Source organism: Octodon degus, unplaced genomic scaffold (assembly GCF_000260255.1).
Source record: "Octodon degus isolate 3935 unplaced genomic scaffold, OctDeg1.0 scaffold00051, whole genome shotgun sequence".
Classification (NCBI taxonomy): Eukaryota; Metazoa; Chordata; class Mammalia; order Rodentia; family Octodontidae; genus Octodon; species Octodon degus.
In genome coordinates, this window is record NW_004524627.1 from 5,009,388 (window position 1) to 5,034,114 (window position 24,727).

Consider the following 24,727-nt stretch of genomic DNA (forward strand, 5'->3'; position numbering starts at 1 on the left):
TATATATAATCTTTCTAATCCACACCCATAGTAACACAGTGACCCACCTCTTCCTGCCAGGCTTCACCTAACATCACACCCAACTATAAACCCATCAGTGGACTAAGCCAGTCATAAACATCACAGTCCATAATCCAGTCAGTTCCCCAAAGCCCCACGAATGCATGAGGCTTTGGGAAGACATCTAGAATAAGTTACAACATTCCTCCTCCTGAGCTGCTTAGAGTTTTGCTTCGTAGTAACCTCTTTGCTATATGAGTATCTTGTCTTAAAACAGAGTAATAGAGGAGTAGCCTATAAAATTCCCTTACCCTTTTGTTTTCTTCTTGACCTGATCTGTTGCTTAAATTAAGTTGTTACTAGAACCAGCTTTGATATCCCAATTGCTGAAGAAGAAACAAAACAGAATCCTTAATGTCTTCAGCTATAGGATAATGAAGTAAAGTGGATAAAAACATTTTTTAAAAATCATACATAATAACAAATATCATTATTGCTCATTGAACTTAGTACTGTACTCTGAGCATCTCAGAATTATTAACTATACGGACCCAAGCCTGGCAAATACATTCAAGACAAAATAGTTTGTAAGTGGCAAAATTTAAGATTTAAGCTCATTTCCATCCCACATAGCCTTAGCATTTAACACTGCACTTTTGTTTCTGCTTATAGCATGTGGATCTGAAGTGAGTAACTCAGTCTGACTTAAGTCTTAGATTTAAGTACTATTTGAAGGAATGTTTTATATCAAAATGTTAGTACAACTTGACCTATTTTAAAGGCCACGCAAATTATTACTGTCTTGGAGCATGTTTAAAAGAGATACAGCAAAAACTCATAGAGAAAATATTTACATCATTCTAGAAATATGGGAATTACACATGCTTTACCCCATGCCTGATGTAGCAGTCTGGGTTGTCAGCATATGGGCAACTAAAACAAACTATAAGTATGGATATAGCTGATCAGGTGAACTCAAGACCTAGATGTATCAGGAAGATCACTAAAGCAGCCCCCAGGAAACTCCTCTAGGGCTGGGAGTTTAATCTCCATAACTGCATTTCCCTTTGTGTAATGTTTCTGTATTCCATTTCATTGAGAGAACTGCAGCTATTTTTCTTTAAGAAACATTTTTGGGGTGGGGGAAGATAGCTTGGTGGTTTAAGTGCCTGCCTGGCAAGCACAATGAACCAGGTTCAGTCCCTGGTACCACGTGCCATGCTGGCCCCGTGCTGAGCCAGCTACCAAAACCAGGTCTGGTAGCATATACCTGTAATCCCAGCACTGGGGAGGCTGAGACAAGAGGATCACTATGAATCCGAGCTACATAGTGAGATCCTGTACCAAATAAATAAAAGATTTTTTTTTTTAAAGAAACGTTTTTCTTTTTTTTTTCCCCCCAGGTTATTTTCTTTAGATTAACTGTGTCATCCTAGTAGGCTTGGCTTTAATGTAAATTAGGGAGTTTTAAAATGTTTACAGCAAAAAATGGATTGTGATAAAGTAGACCATGATGTGTATTCTTACTTTATTATTTTTTTGTACAATAAGATTGGTTCACTAAAGTTTTTTGATTATTAATAAAGTGTCCTATATCCTAAGATAATTGCATGGACTCATAGTTTACTAGCTAAGACTTGGCAGTAAGTTTCTCAGAGAAGTAACTTTGGTTATTAGTAGAACTTTACAAAAACAAATGGTCTGGGCTGGCCAGATAGCTCAGTGGACTAAAGTGCCTGCTTAGGCAGATGCAGGGGTCGGGGTTCGATCCCTGGAGTGCTGTGCCGGCCTCGCCCTGGGGCATGCTGAGACAGAGGTGGAGACTGGGCATGGTGGTGTGCACCTATAATCCCAGCACTTGGGAGGCTGAAAACAGGAGGATCACTACGAGCCCAATCTGTGTAGTGAGACCCTGTACTAAATACATTAAAAAAAAAAAAAAAAAAAAAGTCTTTTCCCCCCAGACCAGAGGCTATAAATTATATTTCTGTTCTTTTTAAAATGTTCTATGTATTTATTATTTTAAATTGACAAAATTGAATTTGCCAACCTGAAAAGCTAACCATTATTTTTAACTTGGAAAACTTAAGTGATCTGTCGCTATTTTTTTGGGTCATTTTTCTTTCTGAATAATTTAAAAAGCACATGATTGTGCTTTGGTTTCTCAGACCCACATTTTAGGAAATATAGCATTTATCCCTCAAAGTGAATCTCTACTCAAGTAGTGCTACTTCTGTGTCTTCATATTGTGACAGTTTAACATTGCTTATTGAGAAGTTAGCACAGGTAAATTAAGTAGTAGAAACTCGTTGAAGAGGGTACCATTCTTTTTTTACTTTAAGAAGAAATTATTCAAATTCCATGTATTCAGGAAGACAGATGGCAGTTATAAGTTACTTTAAGACTAAGCTAATACATTTAATTCCCACATTAGATGACAGAATGTACATTTGGGGTTTTTCATTTTATAGATCTGATGTTAAAGAAGGAAAAAAGCTATATCTCTGCCATTTTTTCAGTAGTAGTGTTTGAAGCAGTATGCAAAAGATGGAAGCAAAATTGTCTAGGACACAATTCTTTTCCGTGTTCTTGCTCCTCCTCCTTGACTTTACGTAATCAGTCACTTGTTTCTCTCAGTATTTTTGAAGTGATTTTTGTAGTAATATACTTTCAGGTTTTGTTGGTATAGCTAGTATTAGAGATTTTGTAAAACAGTAATGTATGTATATTATAGACATACAGGACTGGTGTTCCATAAACACCTTGGGAAGGGCGTTAGTAGAACGTTAGATGTTTTTACAGAAATTACAATAACACTTCAAAAGCTACCCTCAAAATGGCAACTTGAAAATATAGTTGTCTTTGCACTTTAATAAATTAAATATTTTTGTGTATGTGAATTGCTTAGCAAGTATTTTTAATTCTGCTGTAATCTTAATTACTACTGTCTAAACTTATAGCAACCCAAATTAATGAGGTTTCTGAAATTTTCTTCCATCTCAATACTTACATGAGACAAGACACAGTACTTCCTTTGAATTACATATTAGGTCGTTTTGCCATCCAGGAAGCATGTAGTTCAAATGATAGTGTCAGATCTCAGATAATCAAGGCATACAGTACCAAATCAAAATGTAGAAAAACCAGGTTTGTGCTCCAAATACATTGAGTATATTTTATAACAGAAGAGCCTTGCAGTGTTAAGAATTCAGACTAAAATATATGTGAAAGTCACCAATTTTTAATTTATGTTCCTTCCATTAGCTTAAGAACTGATCTGATCACTTAATTTTGTTGCCAAGCTCCTCATAAAAGGGATATTACCGTATAAAAATGAAGTTTGGATAAACTATTACTAAAATACCAAGACAATTGAATAAATATACATTAACAATGAGAATATCTGAGAGAATAATTTGAGCCTGTTTCACCTGTTGTTTTGACTTAGATTTCATGTGATAACACAAGGAGAAAGCCAGAATTTCAGGGGTAAAAATGAGGTAGTTCATATGTCTTCACTTGCAAAAATATGTATAGTGTTATGATTTCATACTTAAAAAATTTGCAGTTTGCTTTTAAAATAACACACTTCATGTCAATTTTTCTGAGCACTATACATACACCTGCTATGCCTAACCAGGGGCCTGCTAAGCATTCAAGAGATAATTCATTTCTCAAAATTAATGGATGAATGAAGAAATAAAGGAAGAAAGAGTAAATAGCTCAGTAAAACCATCTTCATTTATTTGTGTGTTAGAAAGGTAAACTTTATTCTGCCTTTTAGAGCTTATCAGGGGGATAAGAATGTAAGATTTTCATGTCCATCAATCAGGTAACTTAAAAAACTTAAAATTAACCTAACAGGAAGGAAACTAAACTAGATACCTTGATTTCTTTAATCTTTGCCCCCTACTGTTAATTATTTGGCCACTGCTATCTAAATTTTTTTTGTTCTTTCATTTATTGACTAATGGACACACTAATATATTCCCTACCTTTCTAACTTGGGTAATGAAAGACAGAAAAGAGTTGTGAACATTTGAAGAATTATAAAGTATAAAGCCCTTTTTTGAAATTATTATTTACAGGCTGCCTAAATTGTATCTTTGTGAGTTCTGTCTAAAATATATGAAAAGTAGAACTATTCTACAGCAACACATGAAGAAATGTGGTTGGTTCCATCCTCCTGCCAATGAGATTTACCGAAAGAATAATATTTCTGTCTTTGAGGTAAGGTAGATGTTTAGTACTTGTCTTCTTATTTATTTCAACAGCAGTACCATCTGTGCTGGGTGTAGTTGTACAACATGTTTTTGGAAATGTTTTGCTGTTGTTCACTCACTCCTTAATCAGATACTTTAGTTACATAAGAAGCTGAGTTAGGGCAGACCAGATAGTAAGTACCCTGTTCACCAGCTTTGCCTCAGAATAGATTATTCTGTATTTCATTGAATCAAAGACATAAACTATTATATATCTTATTATTTTTTATGTACCACTAAAAGAGGAAAAGTACTGCTAATTATTATTTCTAATACTCTATTTGACATTTAGCCAATCAATTCTACGTCTGTTAAAATGTAATAAAAGTGTATCTTTTAAAATTATGTAATATGGCATTTAAATGAAAGGATTTCTGTTACTTAAAAGGAATAGAGATGAATTCAGTAGTATTAGTAAATCTTAGTATCATGTTTATGTCTGTGTTTTTGTGTTGCTATTAATAGTGATCTGTGTGGGCTTTTTTTTTTTGTATCTTCAATTTTGTAGTTTGCTATATGCTTAGTCTTGTTAATATAATGGTAGGATTTTAGATTAAATCTGCTCAGCCTCTTACTTTCCTGGTCTTCACTAAGACTTTCTTTTAGTTGATCAGTAAAGGAGCTCTTCACCTTGAGAGGAGGGGAGTACCAGGTGTGGTATACAGTACTGTTTTAGGACATCCAAAAGCAAATTGCTTCTAATCATACATTGGTGTGTATTTTAAAAGAAGTCATATGAAATATTATATATTTAGATAACAATCTAAATATTCAGTTAGCATGTCATACAATATCTTGAGCACTAATGTGGGCACCCATCACCATTTGTAAGAGTGAACTTGCTCAAGAACATAGAAAATGGACAGGCATGGTGGAGGTGTGGGAGGCTGAGACAGGAGGATCTCTGTGAGTTAGAGGCCAACCTGAACTGCATAGTGAAACCCTGTCTCAGAAAGACACACGCACAAAGAACACAAGAATGTCAAGATCAATAAAATGTAGTGCTCCTGATGTGGGCCAGTCTGGGTCTCATTTGCCAAGTTCATAGGAACCTGTGTGGTGTCTCTGAATGGCAGTAATACATGCTTGTGTCAGTTAATTTGGAATGTACCAAATTGTGGTAGTCAGATCGTGTTGCTTCAGGCTGCTGGTATAGGTAGGACATTACTTATATCATGTTTTAATGAGTATATTTTAGAAGAGATTGCATTTTTAAAATCTTTAATTCAGTTAAGTACTTCTGAAAACTAAGCTTGATGTCAGAAGGTTCCTACAATTGATCTTTTTTATAAAAGCAAAATACATAATTCTAAAATTAAGCGCCTGCTTAGGCAGATGCAGTGGCTAGGGTACAATTCCGTGCCAGCCCTGCCTCCGGGGCACACTGAGACAGCCATTGAGACTGGGTATGGTGGTGTGCATCTGTAATCTCACCTCTTTGGGAGGCCAAACACAGGCAGATCACTACGAGTCTGATGTACATAGTGACACCCTGTAGACCCTTACTAAAAATACAAAAAAGAAAATAAAATAATTTAAAAAAATAAAATCAGATCACCTCCTCATTTAGCTATTCCTGCTCTTTTGAAGTATAATATATATTTGATTGTCTTAAAATGGCAGACACTATGAAAACTACCACTTGAAAGGAGAACCTCCAAATTCTAGTGTGTTCTGATCGCTGACACCTTCTCTTGGGCTAGGCTACAAATACTTAGAGATGTTTGTAACTGTTGGGTATTGTTGTTGAACTAAGGGACATTCTACTGATCACTTGTTTTTTTGTGCCCCATTTAGGTTGATGGGAATGTGAGTACCATTTATTGTCAAAACCTGTGTCTCTTGGCAAAGTTGTTTCTTGACCACAAAACACTCTATTATGACGTGGAACCATTTCTTTTTTATGTACTAACACAGAATGATGTCAAGGGCTGCCACCTTGTTGGCTACTTTTCTAAAGTAAGTATATCAGCTTAAAATGTTTGAATTAACCTGGAAATTTGAAGTGGGTTTTGCTGGTTCTCAGTGGGAAATAATACCATTGTCATTTAGCCTTCTGGAAAAAGAAACAAAAGGAATATTCAGAAATTTATCAGCTGTTTAGCAGGTGCCTGGTAACATTCGACAGCCTATATTCTCCTAGGAACATGAACTGCCAGGAATACTCGAGAGGGAAGTTTTAAAATGACTTCTATTCCCATGATGTTGATAGAACTTGTGAAATAAACAGAGTCATTACTTCTGAGTTCTTTCTCAGCTTAAAACTCTTCCTAATTTGAATTATTTAGAGCTACAATAAGAGGAAGAGACCATTTTTGTCACCCAGTATTTTCTTCCTCCCTCTTCTATTCCCTTAGGGGAAAAAGTTTCTAGTCGAATAACATAAAAGATACACTTTTGTTTTAAGCAAGCCAATAGTAAAATCTTAATTTTTATAGAACAGTTCAGTGGGAAGTGCTAGCTTTACAGGAATTCTTTTTAAGGACTACTTCACCAGAAGAATGTGGTTTAAAATGTGACTAACTGATAAAAAGGCATTGTATCTCATTTGTGGGCCATTTTGTGTAAAGTATAACAAATTGGGACTGAAGCTACCCTAGGTAGCACCAAGGCAGGTAATAAACTTTAAAATAGTTGATGAATTTTCTCCTTCCTTGAGTGCTGCATTTATTCACGTTAAGTGTGCAACTGTTTGGGTCTCAAATTCCTCTGCTGATCAGAGGCATTGACATACTGATTTTGAGTTGCAGTGTTATTTGATGGTATCATTTTATCTTACATTTTTACTCCTCCAGGATGGTTGCTTTGTGAATAATGGTGGAGACTTAACATTGTCTTGTCTTCTCCCACTGGTGTGGTTTTTCTCTTATTCCCCACTTCCCATTCCCAGAGGCCTCAGGCTATGGTTTTGGCTGTTAGTCTTTGTTTGTTAATAATTGGTTTTACTACTTAGTTTTGCTAGCTTGTCAATTTAAAACTTGGCTTCCATTTTATTCACCAGGAAAAGCACTGCCAGCAGAAGTACAATGTTTCCTGCATAATGATTCTTCCCCAGTACCAGCGCAAGGGCTATGGCAGGTTCCTCATCGATTTCAGTAAGGATTATATTAATATATCTTCTCATTTTTCTGTGAACCTTCTGGATCTATATATTCAAAAGTTTGTAGATAGTATATTGGCTCCTGGTATCTCTTGTCATGATTCTACAGGTCTTTAAAACTTAAAATCACAAGTTGTTTTTTCTTTGATTGGATATAGTTTTAAATAGCTAATATTGAATGCAATTTTGTGTGATTGCAACAAGTAACTTTAATTTGCAGCTATTAATTTACAGTTTAATTGCTTTTAATATGATTGTACTAACACAATACTGAAAACATGGCATAACTACTGAAATCAGTGTTAGAAAAGAAGTACACAGCACCTGCCCTGTTTTTATTAACGTATTAGTTGAGAATATGTGGGCACTTACCAGTAATAGTCTCTGCCTAGTGGTTCAAACCATACAACTTGTAGCATTCTAAAGCAGTGAATGAAACAGTATATTATTTAATCTGAATTAGGAAGTAAAAGCTACCAGTTTTAAAGAGGTTATTGTAGAATTTGCATTCTGTTCGACATATAGGTAAACTTGCTGAGAAAGTTGTGTTATTAGTAAATTTAATTGTTATGTCTAAGGTCAAAACTAAGAATTTTGTTTCAATTCTTGAGAAATTAACTCTGACCTGGAACATTAAACTTGTTTTACTTGGCTTTCAACTACCATATTTTATTAGAAGTACATGTTACTGATTATTTCATACATTTTTTTGGTCTTTTTGGATTAGCAGTAGGGGATGGGACTTGAATTTGTTACCTTGAAATAAGACTGATGATTGGCTTATTAAATACCACTCTCTTCATTAGGGAAAATTTCTATGCATGGTGATTAGTGATATTTTATTTTATTTATGGTGATTTTGAGGTAGACATTTTTCTATATGCTTACAGTTTACTTTTCCTGGTATAGGCTATTTTTCCAGATTACCATTGTTAGACTGCTTTTAAATTTCCTTAAATGACAAAAACAGCTGTATCTTTTCTGCCATCTCCATTTTCTTTCTTCTTCTTCTTCTTCTTCTTTTTTTTTTTTTTTTTTTTAATGTATTTAGTACAGGGTCTACAGGGTCTCACTACAAAGATCGGACTCGTAGTGATCCTTCTGTTTTCAGCCTCCCAAGTGCTGGGATTACAGGTGCGTGCCACCACGCCCAGTCTCAGTCGCCATCTCAGCGCACCCTGGGGGTAGGGCTGGCACAGCAAAGCATGGTGGAGATGGAACCCCTGTCCCTGTGCCTGCCTAAGCAAGTGCTTTAGTCTGCTGAGCTATCTGGCCGGCCCTGCCTATCTCCATTTTCAGTCCTTTTCTTTTGGATCTTAACACTCTTTCTTTACCAGGTCTTGAAAGTTATGTAGGGGCCGGGGAGATGGCTCAGTGGAATAAGCGTTTCCCTGGCAAGCGCAAGGGCCTGAGTTCAATCCCCGGTTCTGCAAAAAAAAAAAAAGTTATGTAATAGGAGAAAGGTCAGAGTAATGTACCTTATGTTTGCACATTCCTGCTGACAGTCTTATTTTCTAATAGAGGGATTTTTGTAAGAAGTCTTGGTTGAAGTGTGAAATTGTTTCCCAGTTTGCTCAGCAAAGAACTGTAATCTTAGAATTAGGCAGAAACTGAGACTTTCTTTGTACTGTTCAGCTACAGCAGTCGCCATCTTGTGGTCCAAAGAAAACTTGCAAGAGTGGTTTTTGTTGCAGTAGTACATTGAAATTAAAATTATTGTTGCCTTAATCTCATTATTGCCATTTATTGATGGGAATCTTGGTTTTTTAACAGCGTCAGTATTTTAGCAAGGTGATTTATATTGATTGTAGACAAAATATTAGCCTGCTGTTTCATGTTGTTATCTCTCTTCCTATAAATTTGTTTTAGTTTTGCAATTTTGTTCCCCATGTTTGAAGGAATTTATCTTTGGTGTTATTTGTCTGTAATACTTGGATTAGGTGTGAGAAAGGGCTTTATTATTTTGGTGAATTGAACAGTTAGTAAGAGTCCCTGACATTTTGTGACCTGGGGTTTCTTAGGTTATTTGTTATCAAAGCGTGAAGGGCAGGCAGGATCTCCAGAGAAACCACTCTCAGACCTCGGGCGTCTCTCCTACATGGCTTACTGGAAGAGTGTGATACTGGAGTGCCTTCATCACCAAAACGACAGGCAGATTAGCATCAAGAAGCTGAGTAAGCTAACTGGAATCTGCCCTCAAGACATCACCTCTACACTGCACCACCTACGAATGCTGGACTTCCGTAGTGACCAGTGAGTACCACCTCCCTCTGCGCACTATCAGAAGGTCACTCCAGCGAAGACTTTGGGCTAGGTTGAGGAAGGATGTTATTGAGACACTGTTTTGGTTTCTATGTATTTTATTCTAATGGCCATATTTGTGTTTACATTGTTTTTCTGGTCTTCTTCCTAACTTTTGGACCTAAGCCACAGGTCTTTCTAGTAATGGGAGCTCATTTTATAAGAATTAACAATCTAGAAACAATATCATTAAGTGAAGTGTCTCTGTGATTAATTTCCATATAAATAATACAAAGTAAAATGAATATCGAGAAGGACATGGAATTCATTCTTGTCTGAACTAGTCAAGAAAGTAGCACAAAGGAGGCAGACATTTGAGCTAAATAGAGAATAGGAAAGCTCAAAGGAGCAGGAGCAATGTCAAATGTAGGAAGTTTAAGTCAGTAAGTGGTTAGACAGTGTACTCCATTGCTGCAGTGGTTTTTGTCCAACTTCATACTTCTTAGCTATCTCCTCACTGATAACATATTTCCCTATCTCATCTTTCTAAGCAGTCTGTTTGTAAAGCATCATCTTTGACATCTCCAGGATTTTCCCTATGTTATATCTGTATATTTTTGGTGCACTTTGTACATTGTTGATTGCTATAAACTTCTCTCTGGTTTTAGATTTGTGATTATTCGCCGGGAAAAACTTATCCAGGATCATATGGCAAAGCTTCAGCTGAATCTTCGGCCTGTAGATGTAGATCCAGAGTGTTTACGCTGGACTCCTGTTATAGTCTCCAACTCTGTTGTCTCAGAGGATGAAGAAGAAGAAGCTGATGAGGAAGAGAATGAAGAGCCACAGTGCCAGGAAAGAGATTTTGAGACCAATGTAAGCGCATGGCTAGTCTGTTTTTTATGACAGAAGATGTTATTTTAGTTTTCATTAGCATTTATAGTATGTATTATGGTATTTGGCTAACAAAGTAAATTCATATTAGAATTTTAGATTTTATTTCAGTGAGAGAAATTTCAAGAAGACTAGCTCTTGTGTAGTTTCCAAGCCCATCAAATTTATTACACTGTGTAAATTATGACTAAAACTTCAGCAGAATACCTCTAAGCACTCTGGCAGTTGAAATTTAAGATGTATGGTAATTGAGGAATTTCCAGTGATCTGTGACAGTTAAAATAAAATGAAAATATATGTTCTTTAAAATAGAATGTTCAGAAAACATTGTAAACGTGTATATTTTCAGCAGAGCACTAAAAGGTTCAGTGGATACTCGGGCATCTTTCATTGAAAGACTGATGGCTGTCTATACTACCTTGAGTAATTTTCAACGTTTTTTTTTCATGTGGTATACACTTTTTTTTTTTTTAAAACAGTGCATTCATCCTTTTTTCCTCCTTTGATAAACATAAAACTGTTGACTTTTTAAGTGGAATTAAATATTAGAATCAGTAATTTCAGATTTTTTCATATTTTTCGAATGTCTTCTTCCTCTTGCCCATGCTCTGAGAGCCTATTCTTCCCTGTTAATGAGTTTTTATTTCTGAAAAGTTTCATAAACAATCTCACGTGCCACTTACACGAATCACTCACTTTGTTTATCGGGGTAGTATTTCGTACTAGTTATAGATTACAAACTCTGGAGTCAGACCCCATAGGTTTATGTTATAGTTTCTTAATTCACTACCATATGTTGTAGGCAGTAGCAGGGGTTTTTGTGCTTCACTACCTCATTTCTCGGATGGAGATATGACAGTACTTCACAGTTGTGAGGATGAAATGAATAATACATTAGTAGTAAGTAGTGTATGTAAGCATTGCCTACCACATAGGAAATGTTTATGTTAACTATTGAGTAACATTATTTCCCTTGTAAGCTCTAATTTCTTATATCAGTATATATTTAAAAGAGAAAAATAGGTAGATATAACCAAACAGCTGTAAAATTAAGCAACATTGTTTCATTTTCTAAAATCAGGTGGGAAAGACGGTGTCGCGGGAAAACAAAGAACAAGATGCTTATTCTTCAGTAGAAAGTGAAAAGAAACCAGAAGCTATAGCTCCTGCTGGTTCTGCACGTCTGAGCAAGCAGGTCCTTCCCAGAGACAGTCTTCCTGCGAACAGCCAGCCCTCTCGACGGGGTCGCTGGGGGAGGAAGAACAGAAAGTCCCAAGACCGGTTTTGTGATAAAGAGTCTAAATTGCTCTTGGAGGAGCCTTCATCAACTCCTCAGGAACAGTATGGAGAATGTGAGGAAAAATCAGAAACCTCCCAAGAACAGTATGCTGAGCGTGAAGAACAATTGACAGCCTCTCAGGAGCAGCCAAGCCAGGAGGGGAAGCCGGACATTCCCAAAAGAAGATTGAGTGAGGGGGCTGAGCTATGGCGGGGACAGCTAAAGAAAAGCCCTGAAGTTCTAAAGTGCAGATTACCAGAAGGAAACGACAGACTGCAGCGCTGCTACAGTGATGGTGACAGGGCTGTCCTTCGGGGCTTCAGTGAGAGTAGTGAGGAAGAGGAGGAGGAAGAACCAGAAAGTCCACGGTCAAACTCACCACCAATTCTTACTAAACCCACTTTAAAGAGAAAGGTAATGCATTTTTTTTACCTGTCTTTTCTTTCTCTGGTCGCAGCTTATTGCACACATTTTTTCCTATGCTACAGTTCTGAGAGAATACAAGTAGAAATTCTTAATGCTTTTTAAAATTTCAAGCCTCAATATACTGTCGCTTATGATTGTCCCAGGAAATACTTGAAATGTCTTTTGGTTCTTGATAATTCATTTATGAGTCATTTAAATTTATGAGTTTATTTAAGGGCAAACTGTTTTAGCTTTATATTCAGGCACAGTAAGAAATTAACAATATGTAAATATGTCTCTCACAATTTTACTAAGAAGTACTTTATTGCATCTCCTAGGCTTATCTGACCTGCTAGCATCACTGCTTTTGCTCTGTGGGGTCATTATTAAGTAAAATAAGGGTTATCTAAGTGAACACCAGCAGTGTGATACCAGTATAGTCTAACCTAAAAATCAAGGTGGCCATTAAAGGACTCAGGAGGAGTAGTTATCGTATGAAGTATGCATATACCAGGCACAGGGATATGTCACATCCAGGCAGGAAGGATGATGAAGTAGGATGGCACGAGATTTTACCTCACTGTTCAGAATAGCATTTAGTCTAAAATACGAATTATTTCTAGACTTTATCATTTAATATTTTTTGGACTGCAGTTGAACATGAGAGTAAATGAAATCATGTAAACATACAAAGAGGGCACTGACTATACCTGAAGTATTCCAGGCTATAGGAATGAACTTTCAGCATTGTGCAAGGCAGCCAACTCACATGTATTAGTGTCCTATTGAGCTGCCCCCTTAGAAATGAGTGATAGCTTTCTCTCAAAGCAGTGAAACCATTCCTTTCCTTAACAAGGCCTTTAAAAAAAAAAAAGCTTTAAAGAATATTTTTCACATATATATCACAGCAAAGGAAATATAGCAAGTTCCCATATACCCCATATCCTGTTATGTTGCCAGGGCATATTATCTCTATTAGTGATTTCACTGTAGATTCCTTAGTTACTACTTGATTCTGATTTCCAGTTTTCCCTAGTGTCCTTTTGTTCCAGGACCCCATCCATCATACCACATTACAGTTAGTGGTCATGTGTCTTTAGGCTCTCCTTAGTTGTGACAGTTTCTCAGTTGGTTTTGACAGCCTTGACAGTTGTGAGGAATACTGGACAGTTACTTTGTAGAATATAACAGTCCTCTTGAAATTAGAGTGGGGCAGTATGGGTTTTGAGAAGAAGACCATAGCATTGAAGTATACATATCCTCGTGTGGATGGAGATGATCTTCGGTACAGATCTGTGTATCAGGGTATGTGCCATCAGTATACCTCTGTTAACTCAGGTGGTGCCTATCAGATTTTTCCATCCTTTGACTTTTCCATGCTGCTGGGGTGATCCCAGCTCTGCAGCCCACACTTAGATATGGGTAGTTTTCCTGAAGCAGATAACCTGCATAAATTATTTGCTTGGCAGATATGTCCATTCTGCCTGTTGATTTATTCATGTAATTCCTGATAGTATGGACTTGTAGATATTTACCTGTCATTTCAATTTATCATCCAGTGCTACTGGGGTTTTTTGTTTGTTTTTTAATTTGTTGCCCAAATTGTTCAGCTTTGGCCATTAGCTCTTGTAGATTTTACTCCTTTCACTCCTGTGCCTTTTAACATAGATTCCCTCATCACTGTGTTTTTTGTTTTGTTTTGGTCACTTTGGTTTTGCATCTACAAGATTCTCCAAATTTACCTTTTTTTTTTTTTTTTTTTTCCTTGTTCCAAGCCTAGAATAAACCATTGCTCAAAGGAGCAGGACCATTTAAATTATTTTAAATTCATTTATTTGTTTGATACAAGGTCTCACTATGCAGTTCAGATTTGTAATGATCTTCCTGTCTCAGTCCCTCCAGTGCTGGGATTATAGATATGTGCCAGCCTGCCTGGTTTTGGGGCCAGCTCAACATGCAATACTAGAGATTGAATCTGGGTCCTTGCACTGCTGAGCAGATGCTTAGACTGCCAAGCTATCTCCCCAGCCTGCCATTCTAATTTTCTTTTTAAAAGTTACTTCCTTTTTTATCTATCTATCTATCTATCTATCTATCTGTCTGTCTGTCTGTCTGTCTGTCTGTCTGTGTCTCTCTCTCTCTCTCTCTCTCTCTCTCTCTCTCTCTCTCTCTCTCTCCCTCGCCCTCGCCCTCGCCCTCGCCCTCTCTCTGTCTCTGTCTCTGTCTCTGTCTCTGTCTCTGTTTCTTTCTGCCGGGGATTGAACTTGGTTCCTTATGTGTGCCAGGCAGTCACTTATGCCACTGAGCTATATCCCCAGGCCAGCCCACCATTTTAAAAATTTTATGTAAAAATTGTATTTCCAGTTAGAACTTAGAGATTTGAAATAGAGAAAGTGAGATCTTCATTAACTGTACCATTCTTTATGTGCAGAATGCGTTTGCCTTCCAGGGGATTATATTGCCAGCTTATAAATTCAAATACATATTCTGTTTATTTCGTTTTTCCTGGTATTAAAGGAATATGGTAGTAATCAGTGAGTCCATATGCAAAGTACTTTTTTACATTCTTGAAGAAATTCAGTTACCTGATAATCAAGTATTGTGGACTGTATTGCAGTTTCTTACTAGATGTATATGATCTTGAGCAAGGCCTATAACCTTTTAAGCCTCTGTAGTATGGGGAGGGGTGTTGTCATTTCTAATATTTTGGATACTTTAAAATTTTAGGCCAAACAAGTGCAAAGGTGTGCTTAATATGCCGATTTTAATACCAGATTCATTTTATTATCACTAATACCAAGTAATTACCTTTCGGTTACCTATTTCTACACTCCACTGTAACTTTTTATGCATGGTCCATGATGGCATACAGCTGTATTGGTCTGCTAGTCATCAGAGTAGTCATATGAGACTTTTTATTCCTGTAGAATTTTTTTATAGAAAGGAGAAGTTAAGGGTTTAATCTCTGGGTCATTTCATTATTGAAATACATGACTCCCTGTGGTGTTAATTTAATTGAACTAATGAGATGATTATAAGGTCTGCTCTTTGGGCAGGCCTGGTTGTAGCATCTTTGTTCTTGTACTTTATGTATAATAGCTTACTTTAGTAGGAATATTTAGACTTTGACAAACAATATCATCATTTTACAAGTACTAATTCTATTAGACTTTTTTGTTTTTGTTTCTTAAAGACAAGAGTCTTACTACGCAGTTCAGTATGTGTGCTGCCAAAATGAGCACTTACTATGCAGTTCAAGCTGGCTTTGAACTCACTATCTATCTCAGGCTGGCCTTGAACTTGGGGCATCCTCATACCTCAGCTTCCCAAGTCCTAGGATTGCAGGTATGCGTCAACATGTCTGGCGCGATTAGGTTTGAAACATCTTTTTTGCTAATAGTATAAAAAGTAGTGTTCATTATGATAAGTAAAATACTTGCTTTTTGTACTAAATAGAAACCAATTCTTCACCGAAGAAGGAGAGTCCGAAAACGGAAACACCACAATAGCAGTGTAGTCACAGAGACTATTTCTGAGACCACAGAGGTATTAGATGAACCTTTTGAAGACTCTGATTCTGAGAGACCAATGCCAAGATTAGAACCCACATTTGAGATTGATGAAGAGGAAGAGGAAGAAGAAGAGGAGGAGGATGAGAATGAGCTGTTCCACCGAGGATACTTCCATCGTCTGTCCTCACAAAGTGTTCTCAGGTGCCGATCCTCTTCAAAGAGGAAGTCAAAAGAGGAAGAGGAAGAGGAAGAATCAGATGATGCTGATGGTATGTTTTATACAGCTGTAACTTATTATAGTTTTGTCTTTAAATACATAATAGTAATTCAACAAAAGGTTGTATATATCCTTCAACAAAAGCTTGAAAAATAAACACAGCCCACTAAGCAAGAAAAGGAATGCTTTCCTGGCTCTGAGAAGTACTAAGTATCTCTATGCTCCTTTTTGTACTTAGTTTCCCCTATAACTTAGAAACTTGTTTTGTCTCTGCAGAAAATATCTTAGTGTTAGGACTGCGTGCTTTTTTGCCTTTTTCTCAGCCTTCATCTGAATCTTAATGGATAATGGATGAATTGGACTTAGCACTAGGAAGATGGAATAAGCATTTACTAAAATGTATACTCTCTGGACTTTGTTGCTGTGTGCTGAGTGCTTGAGATAGATATTCAATAAATATTGTAAATGCTAAGAAGACAGTTCTTCAGTAAAAGCAAGTTTGCATATATTGGAACTTGTATCAGATGTATTTAGGAATTTTTGCTGAAGCATATCTCTAAGGTGTCTCACCAACTAGTACTGTAGTACATGTTTAATAAATGGTAGCAGTAAGTTCACTTTAAAATGTAGGTTAGGCGGCTGGGGAAATGGCTCAGTGGAATAAGTGCTTCCCTGGCAAGCACAAGGGCCTTAGTTCAATCCCCGGTTCCGCCTAAATAAATAAATAAATAAAATAATAATAAAATGTAGGTTAGAATCCATTCATTTACTTTTAAAATAGCCTTGTATTCATCTTCTAGAGACATAGAATTGGGGCTTACACTAGGAACTGAATCAAAAGCTAGGCTTTTTCATCTTAAAGTTTTGCCAGCGTGTCATGTTGCTGGTATTTGCAATGTGTTTACCTTACAGTGGGTTTGCAGAGCTTTTTCACTTTGCTGGATGAATGTGAAGAAATTTCATTATCTGTCTTGGTACCTGAACTTTTATGGTGTACCTAGTTGAGCTTTTCATGCTATTTTTGAGTACGTTGATTTCAAATCCAGTAGATACAACATGCATTTTCCTCATTCTTATGGTTTTAGATAACAAATGCTTTTAATACAGTGATAAGACAGTTTTACTCTCCTTTACTATGAATGATTCTCCAGTTTTACATATATTTTAAGATACAGAAGTAGGAAACCAAAAATTTATTTTGTAAATTTGGAACTTTACATTTTATCTTGAACTACTTGGACACTACAGTAGTATCCCCCTACTTAAGTTCCTGTCAATTAAAACACTTTTCTCAGTTTCCTGGGCTTTACTTTGAAGCTACTACCATGAACTGTACCTTATTATCTCTCCTTCCCAAATCCTGTTCTTGTCTTGATGTTCTTAACTTGTAAAAAGTTATTGGGAATTTTGAATGCGCTTCATGCTACTAAACTGTACGCTGTAAAATGGTTAAAATAATTTTATGTTAAATTTTACGTTAACCATTTAAAAAATGTGCTTTAACTTTTTCTTGTTTAGGACTAAATGTCAGTGTTTGCCTTGGAATAAAAGGCTTGTAGCTATTCCCAAATGAACACAATATTGAGCACTTAACTCACATGGAATGGCTTAGTCTTGATCCTTGGCTTTATGAAGTAATGACTTTGTAGAAACTAAACACCAGAGAAATAATAAATTGCAAGAGGGAAAAAGAAAAGGAAGAAATAAAGCTGATTTGTAACTTCATAATATTTAGTGATCTTATTACTAAAGTAATTGTTTTATAAGAGTACAGGAACAAGGAAAAATGCAAGTTATTTGCTAGATTTGAAATCAAGTACAGACTTGCTACAAGTTATCACAAGTTTATAAGGTGTATTCCCATTTCATAGATGATGCAACAAAAACTTAAGAGTAGCTTTCTAAAACCAGAATTGATACATTTGAACTGGTTTTACTTAGTAGTTGATAACATAATATTGACTAGGACTTTTCATTGTTCTACCAGTTCACTTGAGATGTCATCAATTAGCTTTATCCATTAGATTCTTAATGTTTAAAGGAATTGAACCACCTAGAGGTGATGACTTAATTTCTGTTGTACATGGACTTAGAAAAAGACACTAGACGTGTAAGGTCTTGTAACTTGTTTTTTTTTTTTTTTTTTTTTTTTTTTTTGTTTTTTTTTATCCCTTCTGTACAGACACTCCTATTCTAAAGCCAGTATCTCTCTTACGAAAATGTGATGTGGACAGTTCTTCCCTTGAGCCAGATACATCCACACCTATGAAGAAGAAAAAGGGATGGCCCAAAGGCAAGAGCCGCAAGCCAATCCACTGGAAGAAAAGACCTGGTCGAAAACCAGGACTTAAGTTGAATCGGGAAATCGTGGCCATTTCTACTCAAGAATGCATCATTGAGCCTATTGTCCCCATTCCTAAACCTGGACGAAAAACCAAAACTCAAGAGAATGAAGAAACTGTGGAGCTAAAAGAAGATATACCCTTATTGGAAGAAAGGAAGGAAGAGGAGATGCAGGTGGGAGCAGAAGAGATTGAAGAGGGAGAGGAAGAGGACATAGCCAGCAGTGAAGTGAGAGCTGCTTCTCCAGTGGACAGCAGCAACAGTCCTGAGACAGAAGCAAAAGAACCTGAGGTGGAGGAGGAAGAAGAGAAGCCTCGAGTGTTAGAAGAGCAAAGGCAGTCGGAAGAGGAGCCTCAAGAACTAGAAGAACAAGAGCCAGAGGAAGAAGATGAAGTGACTGTAGAGGCAAATCAGAACGAAGACCATGATGCCGATGATGAGGATGATGGCCATTTGGAATCTTCAAAGAAAAAGGAGTCAGAGGAGCAGCCAGTCAGAGAAGGTGTCAAAGAGGAACCTGTTGGTCAGGAATCTTTTTTAGATACTAACTTGCAGAACAGTAGGGAAAATACAAAGGATAAAGATGAAACAGAGCCAGATTCAGAAGAAGAACAGCCTTCCCATGAGGCATCTGTTGTGTCAGAGCATATGCCTGGGTCCGAGGATGACCATGAAGAGGATTCAAACACTAAGGAAGAATTAATTGAATTAAAAGAGGAAGAAGAGATTCCTCATAGTGAGCTGGACCTGGAAACTGTACAGGCAGTGCAGTCTTTGACTCAAGAAGAAAGCAGTGAGCATGAAGGAGCCTACCAGGACTGTGAAGAGACACTCGCGGCTTGTCAGACCTTGCAGAGCTACACTCAAGCCGATGAAGACCCTCAGATGTCAATAGTTGAAGACTGCCATGCTTCAGAACATAATAGCCCAATATCCTCAGTTCAGTCTCATCCCAGCCAGTCTGTCCGTTCGGTCAGCAGCCCCAACGTGCCTGCCCTGGAAAGTGGTTACACACAGATCAGCCCAGAACAGGGCTCCCTATCCGCGCCCTCTATGCAGAACATGGAGACCAGCCCTATGATGGATGTGCCTTCCGTATCAGACCACTCTCAGCAGGTGGTAGACAGTGGCTTCAGTGATCTGGGCAGTATCGAGAGCACCACAGAAAACTATGAGAATCCAAGCAGCTATGATTCCACAATGGGAGGCAGCATTTGTGGGAATAACTCTTCTCAAAGCAGCTGCTCCTATGGTGGGTTATCATCCTCCAGCAGCCTCACCCAGAACAGCTGTGTTGTCACTCAGCAAATGGCAAACATGGGCAGCAGCTGCAGCATGATGCAGCAGAACACTGTCCAGCCTGCCTCCAACTGCAATATCAAGTCACCTCAGAGTTGCGTGGTGGAGAGGCCTCCTAGTAACCAGCAGCCACCGCCGCCACCACCACCACAGCAGCAGCAGCAGCAACAGCAGCAGCAGCAGCAGCAGCAGCCCCAGCAGCAGCAGCAGCAACAACCAGCACCCCAGCCTCCACCACCCCAGCCACAACCCCAACCGCAACCACAACCACAGCCACAGCAGCAGCAGCAACAGCAACCTCAGCCCCAGCAGCCTCAGCCTCCACCTCCACCCCAGCAGCAGCCCCCACTGTCACAGTGTAGTATGAATAACAGTTTCACTCCAGCTCCTATGATCATGGAGATACCAGAATCTGGAAGCACTGGGAATATCAGTATCTATGAAAGAATTCCAGGGGATTTTGGTGCCAGTAGCTACTCTCAACCATCAGCCACCTTCAGTTTAGCCAAGTTGCAGCAGCTGACTAACACCATTATGGACCCTCATGCCATGCCTTATAGCCATTCTCCTGCTGTAACTTCCTATGCAACCAGTGTTTCCTTGTCCAATACAGGACTGGCTCAGTTAGCACCGTCTCATCCATTAGCTGGGACCCCTCAAGCACAAGCCACCATGACGCCACCCCCCAACTTGGCCTCCACAACCATGAACCTCACATCGCCTCTGCTCCAGTGTAACATGTCTGCCACCAATATTGGTATTCCCCACACTCAGAGGTTGCAAGGGCAAATGCCAGTCAAGGGGCACATTTCCATCCGCTCCAAATCTGCACCACTTCCCTCAGCAGCAGCTCACCAGCAGCAGCTGTATGGCCGCAGCCCACCTGCAGTTGCCATGCAGGCTGGCCCTCGTGCATTGGCTGTTCAGCGTGGCATGAACATGGGGGTTAATTTAATGCCAACTCCTGCCTATAATGTCAATTCCATGAATATGAACACCTTGAATGCCATGAACAGCTATCGGATGACACAGCCCATGATGAACAGCAGTTACCATAGTAACCCTGCCTACATGAACCAGACAGCACAGTATCCTATGCAGATGCAGATGGGGATGATGGGGAGCCAGGCCTATACCCAGCAGCCTATGCAGCCAAACCCTCATGGAAACATGATGTACACTGGCCCCTCCCATCACAGCTACATGAATGCTGCTGGTGTGCCCAAGCAGTCACTCAATGGACCTTACATGAGAAGATGAGCAAGGAAAAACTAGAGTTAAATATATATAAAGAAAGGAACCTTTTATACTGACAAACCAGAGAAAAATGGACCTTTTTTCCAGTTAAAATATTGCTGTAGACTTAGAGGAATTTTTCTTTGGTTTATTTTATTTTTTAGAAAACCTGATCTTTTTGGGTTCATTTTATTTTGGGTTTTGGTTTTCTTCACAGTCTTGAGCATTTTACAGTAGAACTCATCTAAAAAATGTATTTAGGGATAGGGGAAACATGCACAAAATCTTTTCATAATTAAAAAGAGCCTTACTTTCTTTACATACCACATGGACAGAATTTGTGTAAAGTGAATTATCTTTATTTTATTTTAAAAATGTATGTTTCCCCTCAGTGTTTGCAGCTCCCAATGTTGTCATTTTTAAATGTTATATACATCTCCAGGGTTAACCATACCCTTTCTTCCAAACCTAACTTTTCATTTCCTACTTCATTCCAGCAGGAGGCACTTATGGGAGACCAGGATGGGGATGTGGCGAACAACCCAAGCTCCTTAAGCTTATTGTTAATGTCATTATTGTTATTATTATTATTAATAAAGTGAGGCAGGAAATGCTTCTCCTTTTAAAATCCCCTCCACTCCTTATACACACACACACCTCTTGAAACCTTTCCCCAAGAATGTTTCTTTTATATAAATGGACTTCATTGAAATCTTTTTCTTGAATCAAGTGTAATGTAATTTTTTTCTTTTGTAATATTCCCACTCAGCACTCAGAGACACAAAAATACTGTAAGTCTCACTTAACAGCAGAATCTCAGAGGAAAGCTGATTGCAATCCTAATCCAGCCTTTGGAGGAATAGAGATGGTTAATTAACAATCAAAAGGAGGAAATGAACCTCTTGGTTTTTTACCACCTGGTTAATCAGCCATAGCATACATATTCCACCCAGCCTCTTGTTTTTAGTATGTACTTTGAAATGTTAATTAAGGGTCTTGATTCTTGAGCCTTCAAATAACAGTCCCCCACGATTTGCCTCTTACATTCTTTCATACAGTGTTGGTGGATGACTGTACATCTCAGTAATTTAAAACATACCTGACAGATCTTTTGACACTGTTGATTTTATGTTGGAAGAGATGGTGCAGAATGTGTGTCCAAAGGGAGATTATGATGTGAGTTTTGTAGCTAATTAAATGATACATACCTCTAGCTTTCATTGAGATCTTGAGTTCATCCCCTGTGAATCAGAGTGCACCAGCCCCTCTCCTGTGAGCGGCTGACAAGAAGAGGGACAGAACCACCACCAGCATCATAGGGCACAGCTGGACAGCAGGAGCTCAGCAGGTTCACATATTGCCCCAGACCATTCTTTTTTCTCTTGTGCAACCAGTTCACCCATTCTCTTCCTATTACTTGCTCCAGGGATAGGTTTAAAAAAAAAAAAAAGTATATATATATATATATATATATATATTCCATCATTAGAAGATGGAAACTATTATACCACTTGGTATGTGCAGTCAAATATCCAAAAGGGGGAAATATTGCTTAAAGAAATACCTGTAAGCATAAATTCTCTCCTTTATTTGTACATTTTATATAGATAAATTTTTAAAGTACTAATTAGGCATTAAATTTTTTTCAGATGCACAGGTTTGTTGCTTTTTTTATACACTTTAATTGACTTTCTCAATTAAGTGTGTTAGATAGAAAAAGGCAGAATTCCAGACCTTACCGCTATCAACTCTGAGCATGTGCAAGGCTGTGTAGGACCCAGTTTCTCTGTATATACTATTCCAGTTCCCAGTCATCTATGTAGAAAGTGCACTGTGCTGCCCTCTCCCTACATCTTCAGCTGTATCATTGCTTCCTGGATGGGATGGGGTGGGGATGGGGGGCCGGGAGGGAAGTATATTGGGAGGAGGGTGGGTCAAGGCAGAAGGAGAAGCTGTTGAAATGAGGGCCGTGAAATCAGTTTCTGTTGGTTTGCGGTTGTGTTTGATTTTGTTTCTTTAAAAAAAAAAAAAAAAAAAATCAATCGGGCAGCTCCCTTTTCCACAAGCCTCTTTGTGACTGTAGAACTATTGTAGGAAAAAAATGTTCTTTTCTATATTATAAAAGAAATTATCCAACACAGTAATATTGGTACCTGTCATTTTTTCACTTGTTTTAAAAAAAAAATGTATTTTTAGCAAGATAACTTGGGTAATCTTCTAAAAAAGAAATTTAAAAACACTGTTAGTGACTTTGATGCCTTTTAAAATAAGAGCTTTTTCATTTCATTCCATCTTTAAAATTTTTTATCTTTGTTGTAGAATATTAAAAACTATTTTAAGAAAGATAAAATTCTCTTTAAAGAGATCTCTAGAGTGTGTGAATAGAGCTCCAGATGCCTCTAAAAGCCGCATGTACAAATGAAGCTAAGTCTATTCCTGTCTGTTTATATTTGCTTTTCCTGTTTTGTAACCTTTGTACTTTGTTCATGGTGACCTGTAAGCTCGGGGAAGGGTGCCGAGATGCCTTTGTACTTCTCCAAGTCGTGCGCTCCTGGGCCATCGGCCCCCTTCCTCTCCTTGTATGTAATATCTTTTTTTCCCCTTTCTAGCAAGTACTTTCAAAAGAACTCTGTACATTTTAACATAAAAAAATAAATTATGTTGAGCCATTTTGGATGTCTGTCTTGCATGTGGAATTTTTCTCCCAAATGTTTCAGGCTAATTCTTTCTTTACACACACAGACCTTGTAAGTATTCGTCCTTTTCATATTCCTCTTCATTACTTCAATTAAAAATTTGCTTTGAAATTACAATTTTCAATTGTATAGATTTTTAGATACCTCAAGTAAGGATTATTTTCCTTTTCCAAAGAAAATATATTATAGATTTTATAGGAAAATCCAGTTGAAAACTTTGTGGGGGACAATTTACTTACCTAAAGAAGCACAATTGCAATAACAAATAGGGTGTAGGATTTTAATAAATTAGAGGAGAAATTTTTATTAATCTTATTTTAGAATATACACATTTTTAAAGAAAGAGTTTTTTTTTTCCTCCTCATCTCAGTTTACCTGGTTATAATCTAGGAAAAATTGTCATTCTCATCTTGCCAAGGTACCCTGTATAACGTTCTAATCACTGAATTTTTTTTTAGTGTCTTGAGTTATTGTGCCTGCCTCATTTAGAATTTTAGATATAAAGCAGACTGCAGAAAATAAGAAACTTTGTGAACTCATTCTTAGGCTTTTCTGGTGGAAGAATGAGTGTACAAGTTTTAGTATTTACTTTTTTTGTTTTGTTTTGTTTTGTTTTGTCTTCTTGAGTTGTAGTTTAGGCTGGCCTTGAGCTCGCTTTGTAACCCAGGCGGGTCTTAGACTTGCAAGGATCCTCTTGCCTCAGCCTCCCAAGTACTGGGACTACAGGCATGTGACAGCCACTTTACTTTGATAGGAAGTTAGAAAGTACACATGAGAGCAGCTATAGCCAATGATTCTTCTAGAACACCACTAAAGTTTAGATAATACAAGCATTTCATATTCAGGAAAAAACAAAAAAAGATTTTGTCTTGTTTTCTTCAATAACCATGATTTGGACACAGGTTTTGTCCCTATGCTATGCAGTTACATGGGAATACATATAACTGCAGTTACAGTTACATGTATTTTCTCAAAAAACATATGTAACCTTTTCTGTTACAAAGTACCTGCCTTAAATGAAACAAAACATTCTGATACTTCTAAAAAAATATTGTGAGAAAATATGTTGAAGGCACTTATTTTTTTTTCTTTTCAAAGTTTTATTGATATATAGCAATGAGACAGTTTCAAATCAAATCGAAAGTACAGTTTCAACAAATAATACACTGCATACATTCTTCCTAGTGGTTAATTGCAGTACAAGATGCAGACTTGTGATCCTACTTACAAACATCATTAGAAA

At 37.6% G+C, this 24,727-nt stretch overlaps 1 protein-coding gene across 4 annotated transcripts in view; it reads left to right on the forward strand.

Annotated features, from left to right (window-relative positions):
- Kat6a (lysine acetyltransferase 6A) overlaps positions 1 to 23,464 on the forward strand; it is a 149,561-nt gene extending 126,097 nt beyond the window's left edge. For all 4 annotated transcript variants that reach the window (XM_023717223.1, XM_023717224.1, XM_023717226.1 and 1 more), the window contains 8 exons: positions 4,089 to 4,230; positions 6,060 to 6,221; positions 7,264 to 7,357; positions 9,384 to 9,615; positions 10,272 to 10,479; positions 11,579 to 12,190; positions 15,638 to 15,962; positions 18,093 to 23,464. In XM_023717223.1, the coding sequence (XP_023572991.1) occupies positions 4,089 to 4,230; positions 6,060 to 6,221; positions 7,264 to 7,357; positions 9,384 to 9,615; positions 10,272 to 10,479; positions 11,579 to 12,190; positions 15,638 to 15,962; positions 18,093 to 20,812 (4,495 nt within the window). In that variant the 3' untranslated portion in view covers positions 20,813 to 23,464. The remainder of the gene's footprint in view (positions 1 to 4,088; positions 4,231 to 6,059; positions 6,222 to 7,263; positions 7,358 to 9,383; positions 9,616 to 10,271; positions 10,480 to 11,578; positions 12,191 to 15,637; positions 15,963 to 18,092) is intronic.
- Positions 23,465 to 24,727: the final 1,263 nt, after the last annotated feature.